The sequence below is a fragment of the Microtus ochrogaster genome, unplaced genomic scaffold (genome assembly GCF_000317375.1).
Source record: "Microtus ochrogaster isolate Prairie Vole_2 unplaced genomic scaffold, MicOch1.0 UNK69, whole genome shotgun sequence".
NCBI lineage: Eukaryota > Metazoa > Chordata > Mammalia > Rodentia > Cricetidae > Microtus > Microtus ochrogaster.
Genome location: NW_004949167.1, coordinates 391,351 through 412,631, shown reverse-complemented (window position 1 = coordinate 412,631; position 21,281 = coordinate 391,351). Strand labels below are relative to the sequence as shown.

Sequence of the window (21,281 nt, the reverse complement as noted above, 5' to 3'; positions counted from 1 at the left end):
CAGAGGAGGGCGCCAGAAATCAGTACAGATGGTTGTGAGCCACCATGTGGTTGCTGGGAATTGAACTCAGGACCTCCAGAAGAGCAGTCAGTGCTCTTAACCTCTGAGCCATCTCTCCAGCCCCTATAATGTTACTTTTTAAAAAAAGATTTACTTATTTATTTATTTATTATACAACGTTCTGCCTCCATGTATACCTGCAGGCCAGAAGAGGGCACCAGATCTCACTACAGATGGCTGTGAGCCATCATGTGGTTGCTGGGAATTGAACTCAGGACCTCTGGAAGAGCAGCTAGTGCTCTTAACCACTGAGCCATCTCTCCAGCTCTGCTAAGAATTTTTTAAAAACAGATCTGTAAAAAACTGTATAGGGCCCTGATCATCTGCAAATACTGGGTCGGTATGCCACACTGGTCCAGTGTCCTCACATAGGCAGAAAGGAAGCCTTTTCTATGAGGCCTTCACAGGGGCCTGGGCACCTTTGGGGGCCTGAGCTGGAGCTGTGGCTTCTGCCTTGGTTTGAACCTTGGGCTTTAGTTGGCCAAGTCTATGACCTTTGGCCATGTAGCTTCTGCTTCTGAAGCCTGGGGTGAATGATGGAAGCAAGATGGTTGAGTTTGCTGCTGGAGCCCTTTGGCACGGTGAGCTTCACTGCCTTAGGCTTCCCGAGGGCCCTAACGGTGACCGCCTCTGTGTATGTGTTCTTTGCCTTCACGCTGTTTGTCTGCACCTTCTGCAGGTCCGTGCTGTGCTTCTTGGCAAGTTGCATATTCCCCAGGAACTTGGGGTTAACCCCCTTAAGAGCACTGTAATTTTACAGAGGTTTCTGTGCCATTTAAGGGATTGGCGGTGCGTGGTGTGGTTCTTGGGCTCCCTATGGTAAGTGGCAGCTCCCGAAGTTCCCTATACTAAGCATCTATGCTTGCCAGTTGCCAAGTACTTTGATAAACTTCAGCATCTAAGGTCTTCCCCTTTCTTTCTCTTTTTTGTTTTTCAAGACAGGGTTTCTCTGTGTAGCAGCCCTGGCTGTCTTGGAACTTGCTTTGTGGACCAAACTGGCCTCAAAATTACAGAGATCCACCTGCTTCAGCCTCCCGAGTGCTGGAATCAAGGACGTGCACCCCCACCATCCGATTTTGAGGTCTTTCCCAGAACTAGACAAGACCAGGACTTCAGGCCCTGACACCACACGAGCCACCTCTGATAGCTAACTTTCATGAGTCATCTAAAAACCAAAAAGCACCAAGGTCATCTGAAATGAGTTGGTATAGAATATATTTTACTCTTTAAAAATAAGACTTTCTGCGGCCATAGCTTCTATGTACAAAAATAAACATCTTCATATAAATAACTCACATGGCAGGAGGGGGAAGAGGTACAGAGGCTTCCTTAGGAGTCACCAAGCAGTGAAGGCCAGGACTGGGAGAATGTGCGGAAGACCCTCAGGCTTGGTCTGCTGAGGTGACAGTGTGGGGAAGAAGAGGACAGGGCTGCACTGCAGCCAGAACGCAGTCTTTCACCCCAGCCTGGACCCAGACAGGAGTTTCCCATGAGTCCTGTGTGCTAGGATGCCCTCAGCCAAGCAGTAGCTGTTCTCTTTGGGTTATCAGATAAGTTTGGGGTGGCTGAGTCAGGGGAAGAGATGCAGAGAGCGGCACCGGGCCTTCTAGGGATCCACCATGCATCTTAACCCCCGATTCACTGCTTCCCAGGGCAGTGTGGCCCTGTGGGGGTCTCTGCGATTCAGATGACCTTTCAATCTGTGGCTAGACTCAGTCCCCTAGAATAGAGCTGTCAGGAGCTAGGGTGGCAGCGGGGGACTACGTGGGCTCATCAGGGGCTGGGTGGACGTAGGCTCCGGGCAGTGGTGGTGGGTGGAGGGCCACAGTCATGGAGGTAGTCACTCTGGCAAAACTCTGGGGCAGGGTGGTGGGCATGCCCCACCTGAGCCCACCTCCCCGTGGAGCTGCAGGGCGTAGGACCTGTGGGCTCTCCTTGTAGATCTGTACCACCTGGAAGAGACCCCAGTCCCAGTGAGTCCCTTCATGGAGATCACCACTACTGTTGACAGGCTGGGCTCCTGTCAGAGCTCACAATCAAGATTGCCAGGCTGCGCAAACCCTCTGGTCTGGGCCCTAAAAGGGTAAGGCTGGTCCCACTGAAGACTGAGGGCCTTGGTAATGGGTCTGTCCTGTCCCTTGCTTTGCCATCCCATCCCTGAGGGTGAGCACAGTGCGAGAGTTTGGTCACCTGTGGCGGGGGGCCCAGGATGGACAGCAGTACAGGCAGCAGCAGGAGTCCATGGAGCAGGCCCAGGAGTGTTAGCACTGTCAGTACCACGAAGAAGTACCTGGGGGGAAAGAAGGAGGGTTGGTGGCCAAGCCCTGAGGTCAGGGTGGGTCGTCCCCTCTTCCTGAGCCCTCTTGTACCTTATGATGAAGTCAAAGTTGGAGCCAGCAAGCATGAGCAAGCCCAGCAACGTGGAGACAGCCCCATCGGTCACAGGGGCAAATGTTTGCTCTAGAGCCCGAGCGGCGCGAAGGTTCCGGCTCCCCTGGGCGGTCAGGAAGCCCTAGGGAGAGAGACCTGGGGTTCCTCCTCTGCCGACCACAGCCAGCTCACCCAGTGTCCCCAGTGGCTGTTTATCTATCTGGGGTGCACTCAGGAGAACTAACTTTGTGGGAATGGTCTGAAAGCATTGTTGAGTCCACTCTGGGAACATGAGAGATGTGTCTGGCCGCACCGAGCCATGCCCAGAGAGGTGTCAATGGTGTTTGGTCAGTTTTGATGATGCCAGGCTGCTCATTCATCAGAGCACTGCTGCCTATGGAGGCCTTTGTGCCACGATGGTGAGATTATGTCACTTGCGGAGTCCAAAACACTTACTACCTAGCCTTTCACAAAAAAGTATGCACGGGGCCAGCAAGATGGCTCAGTGGAAAAGGGTGCTTGCTACCAAGCCTGGTGATTTGAATTTAATTCCCAGGGCCGACAAACTGGATGGAGGGAACTAGCCACTCTGGACATGCCTCCCTCAAAATTAAATATGTGTAATAATAAAACATGTGTGCCAACTTCTGGCCCACACCTGACTTAGGGTAATAATAAGGTAACCTTTTTTTTTTTTTAAAGATTTTTGTCTTTGTTTTGTATGTACGGTTTGCCTGCATGTGTATATGTGCACCTCATGTGTGCAGTTCCTGAAGAGGCCATAAGAGAGGCTTTGGGTCCCCTGAGGCAAGTACAGACGTTTTGTGAGTGGCAGAGTGGGTGCTGGAACCTTAATCTGGGTCCTCTGCAAGAGCAGCCAGCATTGTTTACTGTGGAGCTGTCTCCCTAGTTCCTCAGGGTAACATTTAAAATTCTTTCTTTGTGCTGTTCTGCACACTGGCTCCCCCTCCCCCCGTCAGTGCTGGGGAATATCCGATCAGGTGTGCATTCAACTACTGAAGTATAGCTATAATCCTTTAGTGTTTATTCGAGGCAGGGACTGATGTAGTTTGGACTGGTTTCTGACTTGCTACAAAGCCCAGGCTGGCCTCAAACTCATAGCTGTGGATGAACTCATCCTCCTGCCTCCACCAATCAAGGAAGAGACTATAGGTGTGTGCCACTATGCCCTATTCATATATTGCTTTATTTTTTTTTAAATGTATACAGTGTGCTGTCTGTCTATTTTGCCTACACACCAGAAGAGGGCACCAGGTCTCATTACAGATGGTTGTGAACTCAGGGAATTGAACTCAGGACCTGTGGAAGAGCAGGCAATGCTCTTAACCGCTGAGCCATCTCTCCAGCTCCCTTATTTGCTGGTTTTAGACAAGGTCTTGCAGATCACTATGTAGACTAGGCTGCCCTTTAAACTATGGCAATCCTCCTGTTTTTGACTCCTGAGTGCCTGGATTACAGACGTGTACAATCACAGCAGGCTAGTATACTGTTCTCATAATCTATTATGGGGCTGTGGGGACGGGCGAGGAATGCTATTTGTGAGGCTAACTGCTGCGCTGGTGCTTCAGCTGGCCTGTGAGTGTGCCGCCCCGGGAGAGCCCGGGACCCTCTTTGGCTCTGACACATTTATTTCAGTAGAATCCTCCTTCATACCCACATTGCTATCTGTGCAATTTCTGCTCTCCTTTATAGCAAAACTACCTAAAGGAATTGTTGGTTCCTAGGTATGAGGACACGGCCTAATGGCAGAGCACCTGCCCGGTGTGTACGAGTTTGACCTGAAGTCTGAAAACACAAAAGTCAGAGGCAGGAGGGTCAGGAGTTCAAGGTCATCCCCAGCCAGGCTAGGCAGTGGGTCAGCCTAGATTACGTAAGACTGCCTCAGGGAAAATAATGTTTTCTGTCTTCCCACCTTCCATTCTGTCTTTACACCATTCCAAACAAGCCTTTCTTTCTCTCTCACTACAGAGAGGCCCTTATTTGCTTACTTATTTACTGGCCATCTAGACTAATTAAGATACAATGATGAAGCCTGCAGAGATAGCTCAGTAGTTAAGAGCACTGGCTGCTCTTCCAGAGGATTATTTACTGGCCATCTAGACTAATTAAGATACAATGATGAAGCCTGCAGAGATAGCTCAGTAGTTAAGAGCACTGGCTGCTCTTCCAGAGGACCTAGGTTCAATTCCCAGCACCCACATGGCAGCTCACAGCTGTCTGTAACTCCAGTCCTAGGAGATCTGACACCTTCACACCAATGCACAGAAAATAAATTTAAATAAATTATTCTAAAAAATAGAATAAAGGGGGCTGGAGAGATGGCTCAGAGGTTAAGAGCAGACTGTTCTTCCAGAGGTTCTGTGTTCAATTCCCAGGAACCATCTGTAATGAGATCTGGTGCCCTCTTCTGGCCTGCAGGGACACATGCAAGTAGAATGCTGTATACATAATTAATAAATAAATCTTTAAAAAAATAGAATAAAGGTGTGCAACCACTATGCCCATTTTAAACAGTTCCTAGCACACAGAAAGTGACTGCACCCTTTTTGTTAAATACTGATCAGCTGACCTTTCCTCCCAGGGCCTAGGCTTACCAGAGCCACGTGAACTGTGAATTCAACACCAATGCCCACAGAGGCCACAAGGATCACCACAGGGATGGCACTCAGCTTGATGCCCAGGAATCCCATGATACCAAAGAGCTCCACAGTCATCATGGCCAGGACCAGCACCTGTGGAGGGCAGGGCTTACTCAGGGTCTGCACAGGGTAGGGTGGGTGCTGCTGGGATCTCTCCCACTCCATCCTGCAAACACTCACTATGAGGCCGGCTGTCCACGGATCGAGGAGCAGCAGAGCACAGACAAGGAAGGTGCACACCAGCAAGATGCAGATCGCCAACAGGAAGCAGCGCCGCAGCCCCAGATACTGCTCCCAGAAAAGGAAGGGGGAGCCGCTGGGGTAGGCATGTACTCCTGCCTGGCCTGCCTCCGTGCATGCTGCCCGGGCCCCCTCGATGGCTTCTACGAAGTCTGCAGTCTTCTGGAGTCCATGCAACAGGAAGGGGAACTGGGCAAACTCCAAGGGCTGGGCTGCTGGGACTGTGGAGGGGGCAGAGAGACAGAGGGAGGGTGTCAGGATGAGTGGGACGGTGTGGGGGGGTGGAGGGTCAGGGCCATGCGGCTAAGGACAGGTTCCAGGCGAGCCCCCCAGCACTCACTGCGAAGGTTCTCCCCAGTGGTATCGTATTTGTCGTGCAGCCATTCCGGAGGTGGGGGATAGAAGTTGGCCTGAGAGGCTGCTAGCCCCAGGGGGTCACTGCTCACCCACACAGTTAGCCCCATGTAGAAGAGTTCTGGTGGAATTAGTCCTTCCTTGTCCACCAGTTTCCTTGTGGTCAGCTGGGAAGGCAGAGAAGGCTTAAGGCCTGGGCCCTGTGGTCTAGAGCTCACCAGCACTCTTTGACCAACTCCTCACCTGGTTGAAATCCAAAGGCTCCTGGGCGTTCCCAGTTTGGATGAGCAGTTTGTAGGCCAGGGCGCCATCCTCAGAGCCGTTGCGGTAAGAGTGGCGGGTAATGCGTCCAGAAGCCCAATCCTGGTCAAATGCAGCCTGGATACCTGCAGTACACAGGATGGGCCAGTGTGGGAGGAGACTGCTCATCTAAATTTCCCAACCGCTCAGAACCAAATAATCAAACAGAAATATTAATTACAACACTGTTCGACCAATGATTTAGGCATATTCCTAGCTAGCTCTGACATCTTGAATTAACCCATTTCTATTCATCTATGTATTGGCACGAGGCTGTGGTTTACTGGTAAGGATCTGGCATCTGTCTCCTTTGACAGCTACATGGCATCTCCTTGACTCTGCCTACTTTCTCTCTATATCTCTGTTCAGATTTCCTGCCTGGCCTTGCTCTGCGAAGCCATTGGCCGAAACAACTTTATTCATTAACCAATGGTAATAAAACATATTCCCAGAATACAGAGGGGAATCCCACATCATCTCCCCTCTTCTAATTTATAAGAAAGGTTTTAACTTTAATATAGTAAAATTATATGTAACAAAACAGGTATCAAGCAAGAATTACAGTTACAATATTTAGTCTATTTGTATTTGGCAAAATTAAAAAAATATGCTATCATCTATTTTGAGAGTCTAAAGTTTTATACTTATCTTTTATCATAACTAAAGGAAAACTGTAATTATAACTATTTGTCTTCAACTCTATCAAAGACCCCAGAAGGATATAATATTACCTAAGTAAACAGGAAGTGCATTGTAAGCAACTTCCAAAGTTCTAGATTGACAGACAAGTCGCTGCCTAGACAGTCACGATGGCTTACGGCTCTAGACTGTGCTTGGCAGCAGTCCGACACGTGAGTCTCTATGGCTCTAGACCATGCTCTGAAGCCGTCCCACACGTGGGTCTCTTGGCCTTACCTTGCAGCCAGCTGCGGTAGTAGTGCAGCCAGGTGCGGGGTGCCTGGGAGGCAGGCGGGGGCAGCACGGCCTTGAGGGAGCTGAAGCGCTGGTGCAGATCAAAGAGGGCACGTTGGGAGTGGGCGTAGTCAAAGCCACCCTGTGTCACCAGGGCCACCTCATACAGGGAGAAGTACCTGAGCTGGGCGCTCAGGAAGGCATGTTCCTTGGTGCCCCGAGGTACCACATCTGTCAGGGCCAGCCCATCTTGTACCAAGGTGGCTCCATAGAGGCTCAGGCCCAAAAGTGCCCCAAAGAACACCAGCACCAGGGCCTGTGGAAAACGGGAACTAAGCAGGAGACCTAGGGCTGCCCTCCAGCCCGCTGCCCTCCTTGGGGCCAGACATGCCGAGTCCCTGTTCTGCCGCACCTGGACTAACCTTGGCTTGTGTCTGGAGCAGTAATGGAGCAAACTGATATCGGGCAAAATGGGCAAGAGTCCAGTGGGCACAGAGCAGGGGCCTGCAGGCTGCCTTTGGCCTTGCCCCCTCCTCCTGGCCTAAAAGGTCCCGTGTGGACCCTCCAGTGCTGTAGAGTTCAGAGCCCAGTGGGTCGGAAGGTGGGGATATCAGGTGGGTTTGAGGAGGCAAAATGGTGACTACGTGCTGGCTGCTGGCTTCGCAGTGGGTGAAAGCTTGCACCGTGGCCGTCAGGTGGGCAACGCCCACCGGCACTGTTCTGTCCCCTAGCTCCTGGGGCAGGATCTGAATGACTTGAGCAGGACAGGGGCTGAAAGAGTCAGAGAGAAGCCGATGAGTCATGCGCTAGACGCAGGGGAGAGGACAGCTAGGATGAGGTGGAGGAAGGAAAAGGGCGGGCACCCAGGGACAGCACCTAGAGAAGCAGCAGAGCACATCTAGGCGTTGGCGGTGGCGGCGGCAGAGGTCGAGGCTGAGGATGGCCGGGAAGATGAGCATCACCGCTGCAAAGTTGCAGCCAACCACTATGGCCGCCTGGGAGACAGGATAAAGGCCCGATGAAGCGTGCTCTGAGCTCCATGGCCACCACAATCCCACCTGCCCATTCATGAGGCCTCACCTGGAGGGAGAAAGCCCGCAACGCAGGGATGGGAACCAGGATGGCCATGAAGAAAGCAACCATGTTGTTGATGGATGTCAGAGCGACACTCGTGCCTGTGCGCCTCAAACACTCACCCATTCGCTCCTGCAGGGACAGAACAGGGACACACTCAGGTCACAGAGGAGGGGAGGCTCAGAAACTTGGCAGGGAAGGAATTCAGATGCCACAGCAGTCAACTATGAATGGGCACGTGCTGGCCTAAGGTCTTGAATTACATCACTGATCCTACGCCAGCCCTCAGGACCCCAGCGCAGCTACTGTTACTCCCATTTCTGTGCGGGCAGATGGATGCACAGAAAAGTTAATGAGCCGATCAGACAAGATTACTCAAATCAAGAGGCTCTTAACCACTTTGATGAACTTCAGCTGGGCCCAGGCTGATGGACGGGTTCTTACTGGGAGAGGGGTGTCGGGGGGAGCCTTTGTGAAGGCATGTGCCAGCAGGAATACGTCATCCACGCCGATGCCCAGAGCCAAAAAGGGCAGGACCTGGAGGGGCAGAGGGGGGACAATCAGGCATCTGGAGGAACCGTGTAGCTTGGAACGACCACTGAAGGCTGCCCCCGAGTCTTGGTCTACCTGAGTAGTAGCGGCATTGAAAGTGATGCCAAGCAGGGCACAAAGTCCAAGGCCTGAGGCCACTGCCAGTGCTACCAGCAACACCCCAGCAAGACCTACGGCCCCCTGGGACTGGGCACAGTCCCACCGTAGCATTGTTACGCAGGCATAGGCCAGCTGTGGGGAGAGGACACAATCTCAGACAGGGACTTCCAGGGTGGGAACTTGCTGGGTGGGGTGAGGCAGGGCTGCTAGATGCGGGACCCACCATGAGCAGGTAGCCTCCCACCACACGGGTGGCACTGACTTCAGAGAACTCGTGCAGGATATCGTCCAGGCTGGTGGAGGAGAAGGCGTGGATCTGCTGGGACGCGTTGGCAGGCAGAGCTTCCTGAGCTAGCTGGGGAGACAGGGTGGCTGTGAGGGGGCAGGAGGGAGGGAGGGGTGGCCTCAGCGAGCTAGCCTTTGGCTCTGCCCACACTGACCTGCACAAAGCGCCGCTGCCAGGTCTGTAGCACTGTGCTGGCCTGCTCCTCGCTCCAGCCGATGTCGTGCGTTTGGTAGTCGCCCCGGAAGTGCTCGTACAGCTGACGGGGACTCATCAGCAGGAAGGTGCTCTGCAAGGCTTCTGCCCTAGTTGGGGATACAGCGGGGGCGGGGGGGGTCAGAGCTTGTGGGTCTTTGGGGCGCTTTCTCCAGAACTGCCTAGCATTACTGTGTGGAACGTCCAAGTACCCTCACCAAGTCCCAGGGGACGCCCGACCTCAGCAGCTGTCCTTGGAGATCCCTGGCCGTGCCCCCCAGCAGTAGCTCCTCTTGCCAGTGCATGAACTTGTGGGAAAAGCCATGACAGCCCCCACTCAGCTCTTGAGCCACACTGGGAGCCTAGAGGGGAAGAGAAAGAGCTTGATAAATCTTTAGGATTTTAAAAATTATATTTATTTATGTGTGTGCACATGTTTGAGCATGCAAGCATGCCACGGTGTGTATGTGGAGGAGGCAGAGGTCGGAGGATAGCTTCTGAGATTGTTTCTCTCTCTCTCCATCATGTGGGTCCTGGGAATCAAACTTGGGTCATCAGGCTTGGTGACGAGTGCCTTTACCCGCTGAGCCACCTCAGCAGCCCTGAGTTGAATATACCGAGAGCTCTAAGAGGCCAGGGATAATGCGCCGTGGTGGAGCACCTGCCTAACGAGCACGCACAAGGCTCTGGATTCGATCACCATTACTATCACATACAGAAAAGGAGAGGTGGAAGTGTGATCCAGCCCAGCCTGGTGACACACATCTGTACATCTGCACACCCAACAATCAGTACGTGTGTTTGTGTGTGTGTGTGTGTGTGTGCGTGCATGCGCGCACGTGTTCTCCAGAGGACACAGGAGGAATCAAAGGCCTGGAAAATGGGTTGTTGGAAGGAAGAGGCATAATCACAGAGGGCTCTGAGAGCAGCCCCACCACCAAAGATAGAAGCACTTGGGATATGAGCTATGATAGTCGTAGCTAGCTTTATCTTGCATCCTTTGTTGTCCAGGTTGGCCTTAAACTCACTATGTATCCAGCCTGACCTTAAGCTTCTACTTTGTTTCTACCTCTGGAGTGTGGGGGCTACAGGCATGAGCCATCATGACCACTTTTTTTTGTTGTTTTGTTTTGTTTTGGTTTTTTAAGACAGAGTTTCTCTATGTAACAGTCCTGGCTGTCTTCACTCTGTAGACCAGGCTGGCCTTGAACCCAAAGATCCACCTGCTTCTACCTGCAGACAGTGCCTTTCGGAAGTCAGAGGCAGGCGGATCTCTGTGAGTTTGAGGCCAGCCTGGTCTACAAGAGCTAGTTCCAGGACAGGCTCCAATGCTACAGTGAAACCCTGTCCTGAAAAACAAAAACAAACAAATAAAAAAAGCATGCACCACCACCGCCCGGCAAAACAAACACTTGTGTGTGTGTTTCCAGAAAACAGAGATGGGCAGAGCACCTCTCAGAACACAGAGAAACAGGGAAGGGAGAAGGGTGGGAAACCGTCTTTTCTTGGCAGATCTGGCCAGGAACCCACCTGTCTGCTGTGATGGTTGGGGGCACTAGGTGGGCAGTGGGGGTCATCGGGGTCCAGACAAGGTCGCCCAACGTAGGCCTGGCCCACCTGTGCTTTTTCTAGCAGCTCCCTGAAGCCCTCCAGAGAGGCGAAGGGGCCAAGCTCCTCTAGCAGCCGCTGGGGATCCAGGTTGGTCCACTGAATATCAGGACGGCCCCTGGGGAAAGCAAGAAATCAATGCCTGCCCGCAGACTTCTGCCACAGGCCCTGCTTCACTCTGCGGACCTCTTCCACAAGGTGAGTGTACGAGGTGTGGCTTGCCTCAGCTACCAGCCTGCTGCAGTGAGCTTTAGACACAAAAGGGGCTAAGACAGACCTTGGGATATATGTGCTTGATACGTGGACAGGTCAGAAAACCTCACTACTCCACACTAAGATGGCCAGACCTGCACCTGTGTCTAACAGGCTTTCTTTTCATTCCAAGCAACAACTCAGTTGACAGTCAGTTGCTGCGAGCAGGTAAGTCTCTAGAGACCTTTGCCTGAGGTGTGTGTTCTGTCTAAACCAGACAAGCCTCCTTCCCTTCGGAGGCGAGGGAGAGGCAGGTGGAGAGCCTTGGGCAGCCCTTGGCAAGGCTTTCACCACCGTTTTCACTCACGCTCCCAGCTCCCACACCTCTCCTTTCTTCGGGGGAGTCCCTGGCGGGAGATGAAACAGGCTCCAGGGGCGGCTGGGGCGGCACTCACGGCAAGTAGGCAGAGCCCCCTTGGAGTTTGGCTCCCTCCCAGAAGCAGTCAAGCGGGGTGAGGATCACACACGGGAACAGCTTCTCGATCATCTGCCAAGGACACCCCGGGTCAGTAGGATACCCTCTGCAAACCTCCCAAAACCCCCACCCCCAGTGGAGGCTCTGAGCCTTCCCACAGTGCCTCACCCTGGGGGCACTCACCCGCTCAATCATCCCATTTTCAATGAGTGGAACTCCTGACTTGTAGCAGATTTTGTTCAAATCCCAGGACCTGCCAAGGCCAGGGCACAGGTGAGCAGTAGGCTAGGGACCCCTGTTCTAGAACTTCTGCAGCATGCGTTCGCGCCCAGCCACCCAGGGCTTCAGCCAGACTTACTTCCCATAAAGTGACACTTGAACTTTACTGGCTGTGAGGGCCGCCTGGAGGTGAAGGCCAAGTGCCTCGGTGGTGAGGACGTTTCCCCCCTCCTGGCGTGCAGTCTGAATCAGCATCTGAGAGGTGTAGGCAGCCTCCTCGCCCAGCTTCTCTCTGGTGTAGTGCAGCTCCTGGCTCACCCGGCTGTCCACTGCCGGAGCAAAGAGAAAGGGCTGGGGGAAGGGCCCAGGTAGACCATGGTGGTCTAGAGTCCAAGCATGACCCACACTGGCTGGGGCTCAGTGCAAGGGCTTGAAGGTTTGCACGGGTGTCAGTCCATGGTAGAGGGCCTGCCCAGAAGGTACAGTGGTCCTGGGCTCAATCTCAGCACCAGAAGGAAGATATCAGTGTGAGCTAGGCTTGCAGGGTTAGAGGAACACCCAGGTACGGCACCCTCAGTCCCACTCTGCTTAGCTGGGCAGACCAAGGAGGGACCACAGGGGCCTGTGGGGGGGTTTGCTCAAAATCTGGTCTAGAGGCTGCTTCTAGTCAGGAGCATGGGCAGTGATGGCTGTGCCTGGTAACGACAGATCCCGCAGCCCAAGGACAATGGGGAGTCAGTCTTCAGTGTCCCGCTTCCTGACACGGGGCAAGGAGGGTTAGAGAGCCAGACCCCATTCCTCAGCCTCACTGAGAGCCACGCCTGCGGCATCCCTCAAGTTCTGTATTGTGCGAGCCATGGAGTCACCCACCCTGCCCTTCTTGATAGCCGCAGTCACCCTCTAGAACCTACCCTACACTTGTTCCCTGCCTTCCCCCACCCCATTCTATGGCTCTGGCTGCTCTATAGAACTAGCCAGGATGGTCTCAAACTTGGGACAATTCTCCTACCTCTGCTTTCCAAGTGTTGGGCTTATAAGTGTGTGCCACCATTCCCAACAGCCAATCTCTTTTTCAAGACCACAGGCTCTCTTTTCTCTTTAAAGATTTATTTATTTATTTATTTAATAGACAAAGTTCTGCCTGCATGTATGCCTGTAGCCCAGAAGAGGGCACCAGATCTCATTACAGATGATTATGAGCCATAACGTGGTTGCTGAGTACTGAACCCAGGTCCCCTGGAAGAGCAGCCAGTGTTTCTAACCCCTGAGCCATCTCTCCAGCCCAGGGCCACACAGATTTTCTATCCAGGCCACTTCCTCTTCTTCCCTGCCCACCACTGTCCCCGGTCTCTACTGCGGTACTGACTCCACCATGCTTAGGTTAGCAGCTGCTACATGGAAGGAAGGCAGACAGGACAGACAAACGCTCCTGTAAGTGAGGGCACGGAGGCATGGGAGGAGGAAGAAAATGGGGAAGACTTGATAAGAAAGCGGGGGAAAGAAACACAACTTAAAATACACCAGCAGGACTAAAGAATCCTTGGGATAAAATGTCAGACAAAGACAAATGTCAGCTCACAAGGGTGATGGCAGATAGCAGGGTAGAGAGAACACATTGTACACGGGAGGAGGCCATGGGTTCAGGTGCTAGAACAAGGCTCTCGTCAGGCCCTGCTGCTGATGCTCTGTGTCTTGGCAAATTATTATCCCTGAGCCTCAATTCTCACCTTTATTTATTTATTTTAAGATATTAAAAAGACTTTTTAGGTTTATTTATTTTATATATACAAATTTTTATTTAGTTTATATATGCAAATGTTTTGTCTGCATGCATGTATGTATGTCTGGGGCCTCCAGAGGTCAGATCTTCTGGAACCGGAGTTACGGATTTTGAGCCACCATGTGGGTGCTAGGAATTGGACCTGGTAAGAGTAGCCAGTGCTCTTACCCCCCAACCCGTCTCTCAAGCCCATCTTAGTGTGAGGCTGAGTGTGGAGACTCTCACTCCAGCTTCAGAAGCGGAAGCTGGAGGACTGGTGTTGGGTTCCATAGGCTTACAGCACCCTGGTAGACGGGTGTTGAGTCCTACCGGCTTACAGCAGCCTGGCTACAAGGTGAGCCCTGTCTCAAACACCAACCAACCAATCCAACAAAGAAACAGGCGGCTAGCGCGCCACCCTGGTAGTATTAGAACAAAGGCAGCGGAAAGACATAGGAAACGGCCCAGAGGTGCAATCTGGAGTTGCAGCAGGTAGTTGCCAGAAGAGAAATGACAACACAGGAAAAGGAGAGGAAACCAGGGGAAGACATGACTGTGCACAGCCGGGAAAAGCGGAAGAGCATCTGCTAAACTGGTTCTCTAGAAGAGGGGTACACCTGGCTAACCAGCGCACGCCCCACCTTCGTGGTAACAGCGTGTGCCGTGCAGGAGCTCTATTCTACATCCCCTTAACCCACGACTTTTTTTTTCTTTTTTGAGAGAAGGGCTCACGTAGCCCAGGCTGGCCCTGAACTTGTTACGTAGTTGAGGGTGATGCGGAACTAATAATCTTCCTGCCTCCCACAGAGATAAACAGGCCTGCTTCTAGGCAGTGCTGGGGATGGACCAGGGCTTTGCTGACACTAGAAGTCACTCTCCCCGCTGAGCTACACCTCATCTCTGGACCCTCCACTCCTTTTGTCTTCGTAATGGGGCTTCACGGAGTCCAGGCTGTCCTCAAATTTTCTACGTAGCTGTGGCTGGTACTTAAGTAGCTGAGGTAGGATTGAGTTGATTAAGCTGTGAATTTAAGGCCAGCTTGAAGTACGACATGAGATCCTGTCTGAATAACAACAACAATGGATTACTACCTACTAAATTAACAAAAATTTAAAATTGACAGCATGGCTGGACTATAGAGGTCCACCACGGAGTGGAATCTGGTACGTTGTTTCAGTATGCTCGCAAGTACTAGTCCAAAAATTTTGCTTTTAGGGGCTGGAGAAATGGCTCAGCAGTTAAGAGCACTGACTGCTCTTCCAGAGGGCCCGGGGTTCAGTTCCCAGCAACCACATGGTAGCTCACAACTGTCTGAAAATGCAGTTCCACAAGATCTGACACCTTCACATCAATGCACATAAAATGAAGTTAAATAAATCATTACAAAATTATTTTTAAAAATGTCGCTTTTAAGGACGTAAGAGCTATTGTAGGGTTCATGTCTTGTAATCAAGACAGGAATTAGCAGGTTCTGAGCAGAGCCTGGATGAATGACCTGATATTTTCATCATCTGACAAGCCAGTAAGAGGTGGCCATTGGAATCAGAAACAGGGTTCAGGAACCAGGGCTGTGCACTAATAAAGGTTTGGGGTTTCGATACTGTTAAGAGAGAGCCAGTGGGCTAGAGAGTTGGCTTAGCAGTTAAGAGTACAGGCTGGTCTTTCAGAGGAGCCGGGTTCAATTCCTGGTACCTACATGGCATCCATGTAGCTGCCTGCCACTCCAGCTCCAGGGGATCTGATAGTTTCTGGACTCTGCAGGCACTTGGCAAACACGTGGTGCACAGGCATGTACGCAGGCAAACACCATGCACGTAAATACACGAGAGAGCCAGGGAAGAACCATAACGAGGCCAAAGGAAAAGAGACTGAATCGGACAGACAGTGGGAGTGGGGGTGAGGGGGCTCACAGAAGAGCCCGGCCTCTGTAGACTCTGAGAGGAAGAAGCAAGGACAGGGAGGCCCCAAGCAGGCACAGGGGCTGACTTGGCCGGAGTTCTGTGTACTCCAGGGGGCAATGGGAAGGCAGATTTGAATGAAGGCGAGGTTGATTTATTTACTTAGCCTCTTTGCTAGCCGACTGATTTCACTAGCCATTCTCAGAAAGGCCGCTGATTCCTCCCTAGCGCCACAGGGCAAAAATACATTTTCCAAAGTGCCAATCACAAAAGCGCATTGCATTTTGCTAACTGAAGGATTCATCAGTAACATACTCTCGCCAAGTTGAACACAGGAAATTGGCTAGGAGGTTTTTCAACTTTTTTCCACTTTATTTTATCTATCTATCTATCTATCTATCTATCTATCTATCTATCTATCTATCTATCTATTTATCATCTATCTATCTATCTATCTCTCTATCTATCTATCTATCTATCTATCTATCCATCCTCCATTTACCTACCTTCCCACCTATCAACTTATGCACTACTATTGAACATAGGCTAGACATGCTAGGTAAGCAAGTTACCACTATAGCCTCAGTCCTTTTTAAAAAAAGTACTTTTAATTATGAGTGTGTATGTGTGCCTGTGTGTGTGCGTGTGCACGCGTGCGTGAAGGCTAGAGGTTACTATGTTGTGTTCCCCTCTGTCACTCTGTTTTTTGAGACAGGTTCTCTCAATGAACCTGGGTCTCACCATTTCTGCTGTGGCACAGGGCCTAGGGTCCACTTGTGTCTGCTCTGCCCACCCAAGTGCTGGAGTTACAGATGTGTGCCCATGGCCTTCACACAGGTCACGTGCCTGTGTGGCAAGCAAGCACTTTGCCCACCGAGCTACCTACCCGGTCCTAATACTTTGAGACACCATTTCAATAACCTGCCAAGACTGGTCTTGAATTCACTCTAGCCCAGGAAGTCCTCCAACTATCTCAGCCTACCAAGTAACTGAGATGATCGGCCCGGGCAAACAGGCTCAGCCTTCATCACTTTAAAGAGACACAGGACGGAGTGTGGCGGCGCACGTCTTTAATCTCAGCACTTAGGAAGGCACAAGGCAGGAGCATCAAGGTTATCCCTCAGCATGAAGAAGTTCGCGGTCAGTCTGGCCTACAGGAGACAGGGTCTGCCTTTGTATCCCTGGCTGGCCTAGAGCTCTCAACACACTCCTGCCTCTGCTTCTAAAGGCATAAGCCACCATGTCCAGATATGACTTCAGCTTCCTTGTCTTTTCCTCCTCTTCCTCCATTATCATCCTCACCATTTGGCCCAGACTGGTCTTGAACTCATCTCTCAGTGCCACCATGTCCAGGAGCAACAGCGTCTTGGGATAAGCCTAGGACAAGTCTCATATGCTGAAGACAGAGAGGAAAGAAAGAACCTGGGTCCTGGCTGCTGTCCTTCGTCTGCCAGACTAATCACCCAGAATTCTCTATTGCCAAATCTCCTGTTACAAGAACAAAACCTCAGCCTTCTTCCTTCCTGTGCTATGGACCCCCTTCCCTCTCTTTCATGTGGCTACAAGGACTCCTAACGATATAATTACTAGTGTTCTGCAGAAGATTGAAAAGGTCTTAACTGTGGCACCATCACAGGATGGGAAGGATGGGTTAATTGCGAGAGACATTAAAAAGAGGAACCAATAAATGAGAACTGGGACCAGCTCCTAGGGATTTAGCTTTGAGCTGCTGCTGATGCTGATGCCACCAACAGGTGGGTGACCAACAGGTGGGTGATCAACAGGTGGGTGATCAACAGGTGGGTGATTGTGTCCTGCCCTCACATCAAAGGGCTGACCGCTCCTTATCTTCAAGTCAGGCTACCTGCGATCATTGTCATTTACAGAACTATCTATCTGTGTGTGCACGCATGCAGGTGTGCATGTCTGTGTCCAAACAAAGAAGGCAAGAGGGGGGGCTCTGTCTCCTTGAAGCCAGGCTTTGTGTTTTCTTGGGTAGGCCTGAAGCCAACAAACCCCGATGCTGGGGAGTATGCGCGCGTGCGAGAGAGAGAGAGAGAGAGAGGGAGAGACTCTGCTACATGGGTGCTGGGATCTGAGCTCTGGTCCTTGAGATTGCACAGCTAACACTCCTAACTACCCAGACATCTTCCCAGCCCTTCCACCTCATTTTCTTTTTCTTTTTTGCTTTTTTGAGACGGGGTTTCTCTGTGGTTTTGGAGTCTGTCCTGGAACTAGCTCTGTAGACCAGGCTGGTCTCGAACTCACAGAGATCCGCCTGCCTCTGCCTCCCAAGTGCTGGGATTAAAGGCATGCGCCACCACCGCCCGGCTCCACCTCATTTTCTGAGACACAGTTTGTGCCTGAGCCTGGAGCTCGTGGTTTCGGTGAGACTAGCTGGCAGTCCCAGAATCCGCCTGTCCCACTCCCCCAGGGCCAGGGCTGCACTGCCACATCTGGCTTTTACGTGGATGCTGGGGATCAAACTCAGGTTCTCACGCATGTACATGTAAGTGCATTCCTCACTGAGCCATCCTCCAAGTCCCCCCCCCCAAAAAAAATTTAGGAAAAGCAAAGGAAAACAGGTCACATTTTACAGCCGAGGAGGGCCTTGACCTCTGTTTGAAACTCTGCTGACTGAGGTCCTGCTCCTTCTACTTCCTATCCTAGCAAAACTAGAAACAAAAAAACCCTCTAAGGCTCTCAATTTGATCAGCTCCTCATCGGGAAGGGTGTTAAATGGGGAGACTTAACTACAGAGCTACAGAGAAGTGATCACGTCATGGTCACTGCTTTTAGACAGTGATCCTACTAATCTCAACACAAAGGAGTCTACAGCATGAGGATCCCAAGGATGACACGGGGAGGCCATATCCCAAAGGGTCTAGGAATCAACTACCCCGCTTACCATTCCTTCCTCCCAACAGCAGAAACGGGCAGAGTCCCTCCTTTGAAGGAGGGCAGGAGGGGGATGACCGAATGTGGATGTTGAAGCAGTGTTTAATTGGGGAAGATCTGGGGAATGCAGAAAGAGGAAGGGAAGGGGGGGGGTGCGAGACTCACTTTATTGTGGCAGGATATTCAAAAGTCGTTTGGGACCACCCAGGCAGCCGTGGTTTGTGTGGGCGCACGCACACATGCGTGTATGCACATGTGGATCCTGATGCTGGGGCAGGCTGGCAGGCAGGGAGAAACATCTGCTGTGGACCCTAGGGCTGTCTTAAGAGGGTGAGCGCTTAGGAGTCTGCCGAGGGCTGGGGGAGGGTGGAAACTGGGGTGTGGGAGCCCAAGATGCAGGAAGGCGCCAGGAACATCTGCTCCGTATCCTAGGACTTGCCAGCATTTGAAATAACTCAAGGGTGCGAGACAGCGACCTGGGACCTGCCCTGGGTGTGGGCCAGGGCTGGGGAAGTCTGGGGATGGCTGCAAATGCAGATTCCCCAGGAAGGACAGAGAAGCCTGGGACTTCTTCAGACAGTAGCTGCCAGATGAAACCAGGCATCAGGGAAGAATAGAGCCGTGCTGAAATTATCAATTGCTTAATGCTCCCATTAGGAAGTGGGGATTTGATCCCATTTGACCCTGACTATTGTCTCAAAGTGCAGTCTAGGCTACTTCTCCACTCCAGGGCTGCAGGGCCCTAGGTGCGTGACATTTCTACCCAGAAGTCCAGTCAGATGGTATGATCAAGGGTTCCTATCCTTCCACACCTAACTTTTCTTTTTTTCTCTGGCTCCGCCCCCTTCCCAGTGTCAGGGATCAAACCTAGCTAGGGTCTTGGGCATGCTAGACAAGCCGACTGCCGTCAGCTACATCCCCAGCGATCTCTCTTTTGCCTGTCCTTTTCTCTCTGTCTCTCTGAGACAGGCTATTGTTGAATTCCAAGACTGAAGCGATTCTCTTGCCTCAACCCCTTGAGTAGCTAGAACCACAGTCTAGCTTCCAGTTTCCCGGTCCCTCCCTGCCTTCTCTTATACAACATGACTACCCTCTGCTTTGTTTTGTGTGGAACTTATCCCAGCACACATTTTACTTTTCTTGGCTACCAAGAAACGAGTCTTGTTCCGTTTGTTAAACTTTGATGTACAATTAAAAAAAAAAGGAGGGGGCTCACTGGGTGGCGGTGGCACACACCTTTAATGGCAGCACTCAGGAGGCAGAGGGAGGAAGATCTCTGAGTTCGAGGTCAGCCTGGTCTATAGAATAAGTTCCAGGACAGCCAGGGCCATACAGAAAAACCCTGTCTCAATGAAAAGAAACAAAACAACCTAGCTATAAAGGTTAAATACACATACATATGATCAAAGCTAAATATTCTAGAAGCTTAGTCATAGGAGGCTACCATCTAGAGGTGTCCATTTCTGGGTGAGAGAGGTAGAGGGGGAGGCTGAGGGTACAGCTTGATGGTGGAGTCTTGCCTGCATGCACAATGCCCTGAGCTCCACTCACAGCCCTGAGGAAGACTGGGGGAGAGGCAGGCATTCTCCAACATGCCCAGATACCCAGACTCGGGAGACTCCCCTCCAGATCCTTGACCAGGTCTGCTGGGGCTCAGTGACCAGTTCCTCATCCTGACCTTCGTCTTGGGCTTCCAAGCAAAGCAGTTATGGCCAGTGTCGGCCACTCACCTTCTACCCAGAGCTGCTCCAGGTCTGTCTCAATTACGGCCACTCGGAGACCCAGTGCCAGAGCCCCAAAGGCCACCAGTCCCAGGAAGAGCACTTTACCACAGTGTCTCTGGATCCTGCACCCCAGGGAGAAGAGGAGGCCTTGGAAGTGAGCACGAAGCCAGAGAGGAGCCTGCAGGCTCCCAGCTAGGATCTGGGATGGAAAGAGAAGGGTCAGCCAGGTGTCAGCTTAATACAGAACCCTTCCCTTGTCTCTCTCTGTCAAGACCTAGTTTCCTGACTTCTGGATGCAGGGCAGGAAGCAGCTAAAGATAGAGACTTCAAATTGAAGACTTAACTCTCTTCCGCTCTGCCTTCTCCACAAGCACACCTGAGAATGCCTTTTTTTTTTTTTTTTTAAGCGTTGTGAGCCATGAACACACACTAGCTGTCAGTTGGGCACAGAGGCAAACCCACAGACGTACTGTTTTCACTGTCCGGATGATAGGACAGTGAGCTAGCGCTCACTCGTCTTCACGGATCCAGTAACACTTGACCAGAAACCATCACACACCCCGCAGACGGTCAAGTGACAGACAACCCTGCTTCTTCTAGCTTCTCTTCTACTCACCTGAGGAGGCCGAGCTGGAGGTGTGTAGCTTGGAGGCAACTCCCCAAGAGACAGCGACCGAACCATGCTGGTGAGGATGGGGGGCGCGAGCGCCCCCAACCTGCGTTATCTGTGCGCGTCCATAGGCTAGTTCGGCCCCTTGTGCCGTCCGGCTTCGCCTGGGGATTCCTAGGGGCCGCGAAAGTGCGATCGTGGGGGAGACGCGGGTGCAGACGCACAGGAACAGCCCGGAACTGCGGTGCGGGGTGGTTCAGGTCCGCGGCGCTAAGTCCCGCTGGATCTGTGGACCGTGCTCCAAAGTGGGCTCCGCGTGTGGGTGGAACCGGCTGGCTGAGAAGCACCTCACAGCTCCACAGCTCAAGGTGGCGACTGCGGATCTCTCGGGAAGCAGCAGGAGCCTCAGAAAAAGGAGCGGGCCGGGGTGACGCCCTCCCATTGGCTGAGGGGGCCGCAAATTACCCACAGCCCGGCTGCCGGATCCGTTGCTAGGTAACGGCGCCGCAGGGGGCGGGGCTGGAGACCACCCAGGCAGGGCCACCCCTTGCCTCGCCTCCCCAGTTCGCCTCCCCGCCCGCGGGGCCCAGAGGGAGGAGAAGGGAGGGCGATCCTGGAGGTGCTAGTCGCTGGCCAAGTATAAGTCAGGATGTTGAGAAAGGGAGTCTGCTGGTCCCCTTAGGGCCACTCTTTCTTCCTGACCCAGCGCAACCCCAAGGAGCTCCTTTCCACTCTCTCCGTGTAGGCCAGAGTCATCGCTCTAAAATGCTTATCTCATGATTGATCCAAAGCCCAGGAC

General features: G+C 52.2%; 1 protein-coding gene across 1 annotated transcript; it reads right to left on the bottom strand.

The window, feature by feature from the left end:
- Window positions 1–1,278: 1,278 nt before the first annotated feature.
- On the bottom strand, window positions 1,279–20,862 carry Ptch2 (patched 2). The gene is made up of 22 exons (XM_005370031.2): window positions 20,489–20,862; window positions 19,879–20,071; window positions 11,733–11,922; window positions 11,558–11,627; window positions 11,355–11,446; window positions 10,630–10,825; window positions 9,340–9,461; window positions 9,062–9,209; window positions 8,845–8,976; window positions 8,598–8,753; window positions 8,415–8,507; window positions 7,977–8,102; window positions 7,773–7,891; window positions 7,319–7,667; window positions 6,900–7,212; window positions 5,928–6,070; window positions 5,671–5,851; window positions 5,271–5,551; window positions 5,046–5,183; window positions 2,430–2,572; window positions 2,251–2,350; window positions 1,279–2,012 (listed from the first exon to the last, which is right to left on the bottom strand). Exons 1-22 carry the CDS (start codon window positions 20,552–20,554, stop codon window positions 1,821–1,823), a joined length of 3,543 nt encoding a protein of 1,180 aa, XP_005370088.1. The 5' UTR covers window positions 20,555–20,862; the 3' UTR covers window positions 1,279–1,820.
- Between the last annotated feature and the right edge of the window lie 419 nt (window positions 20,863–21,281).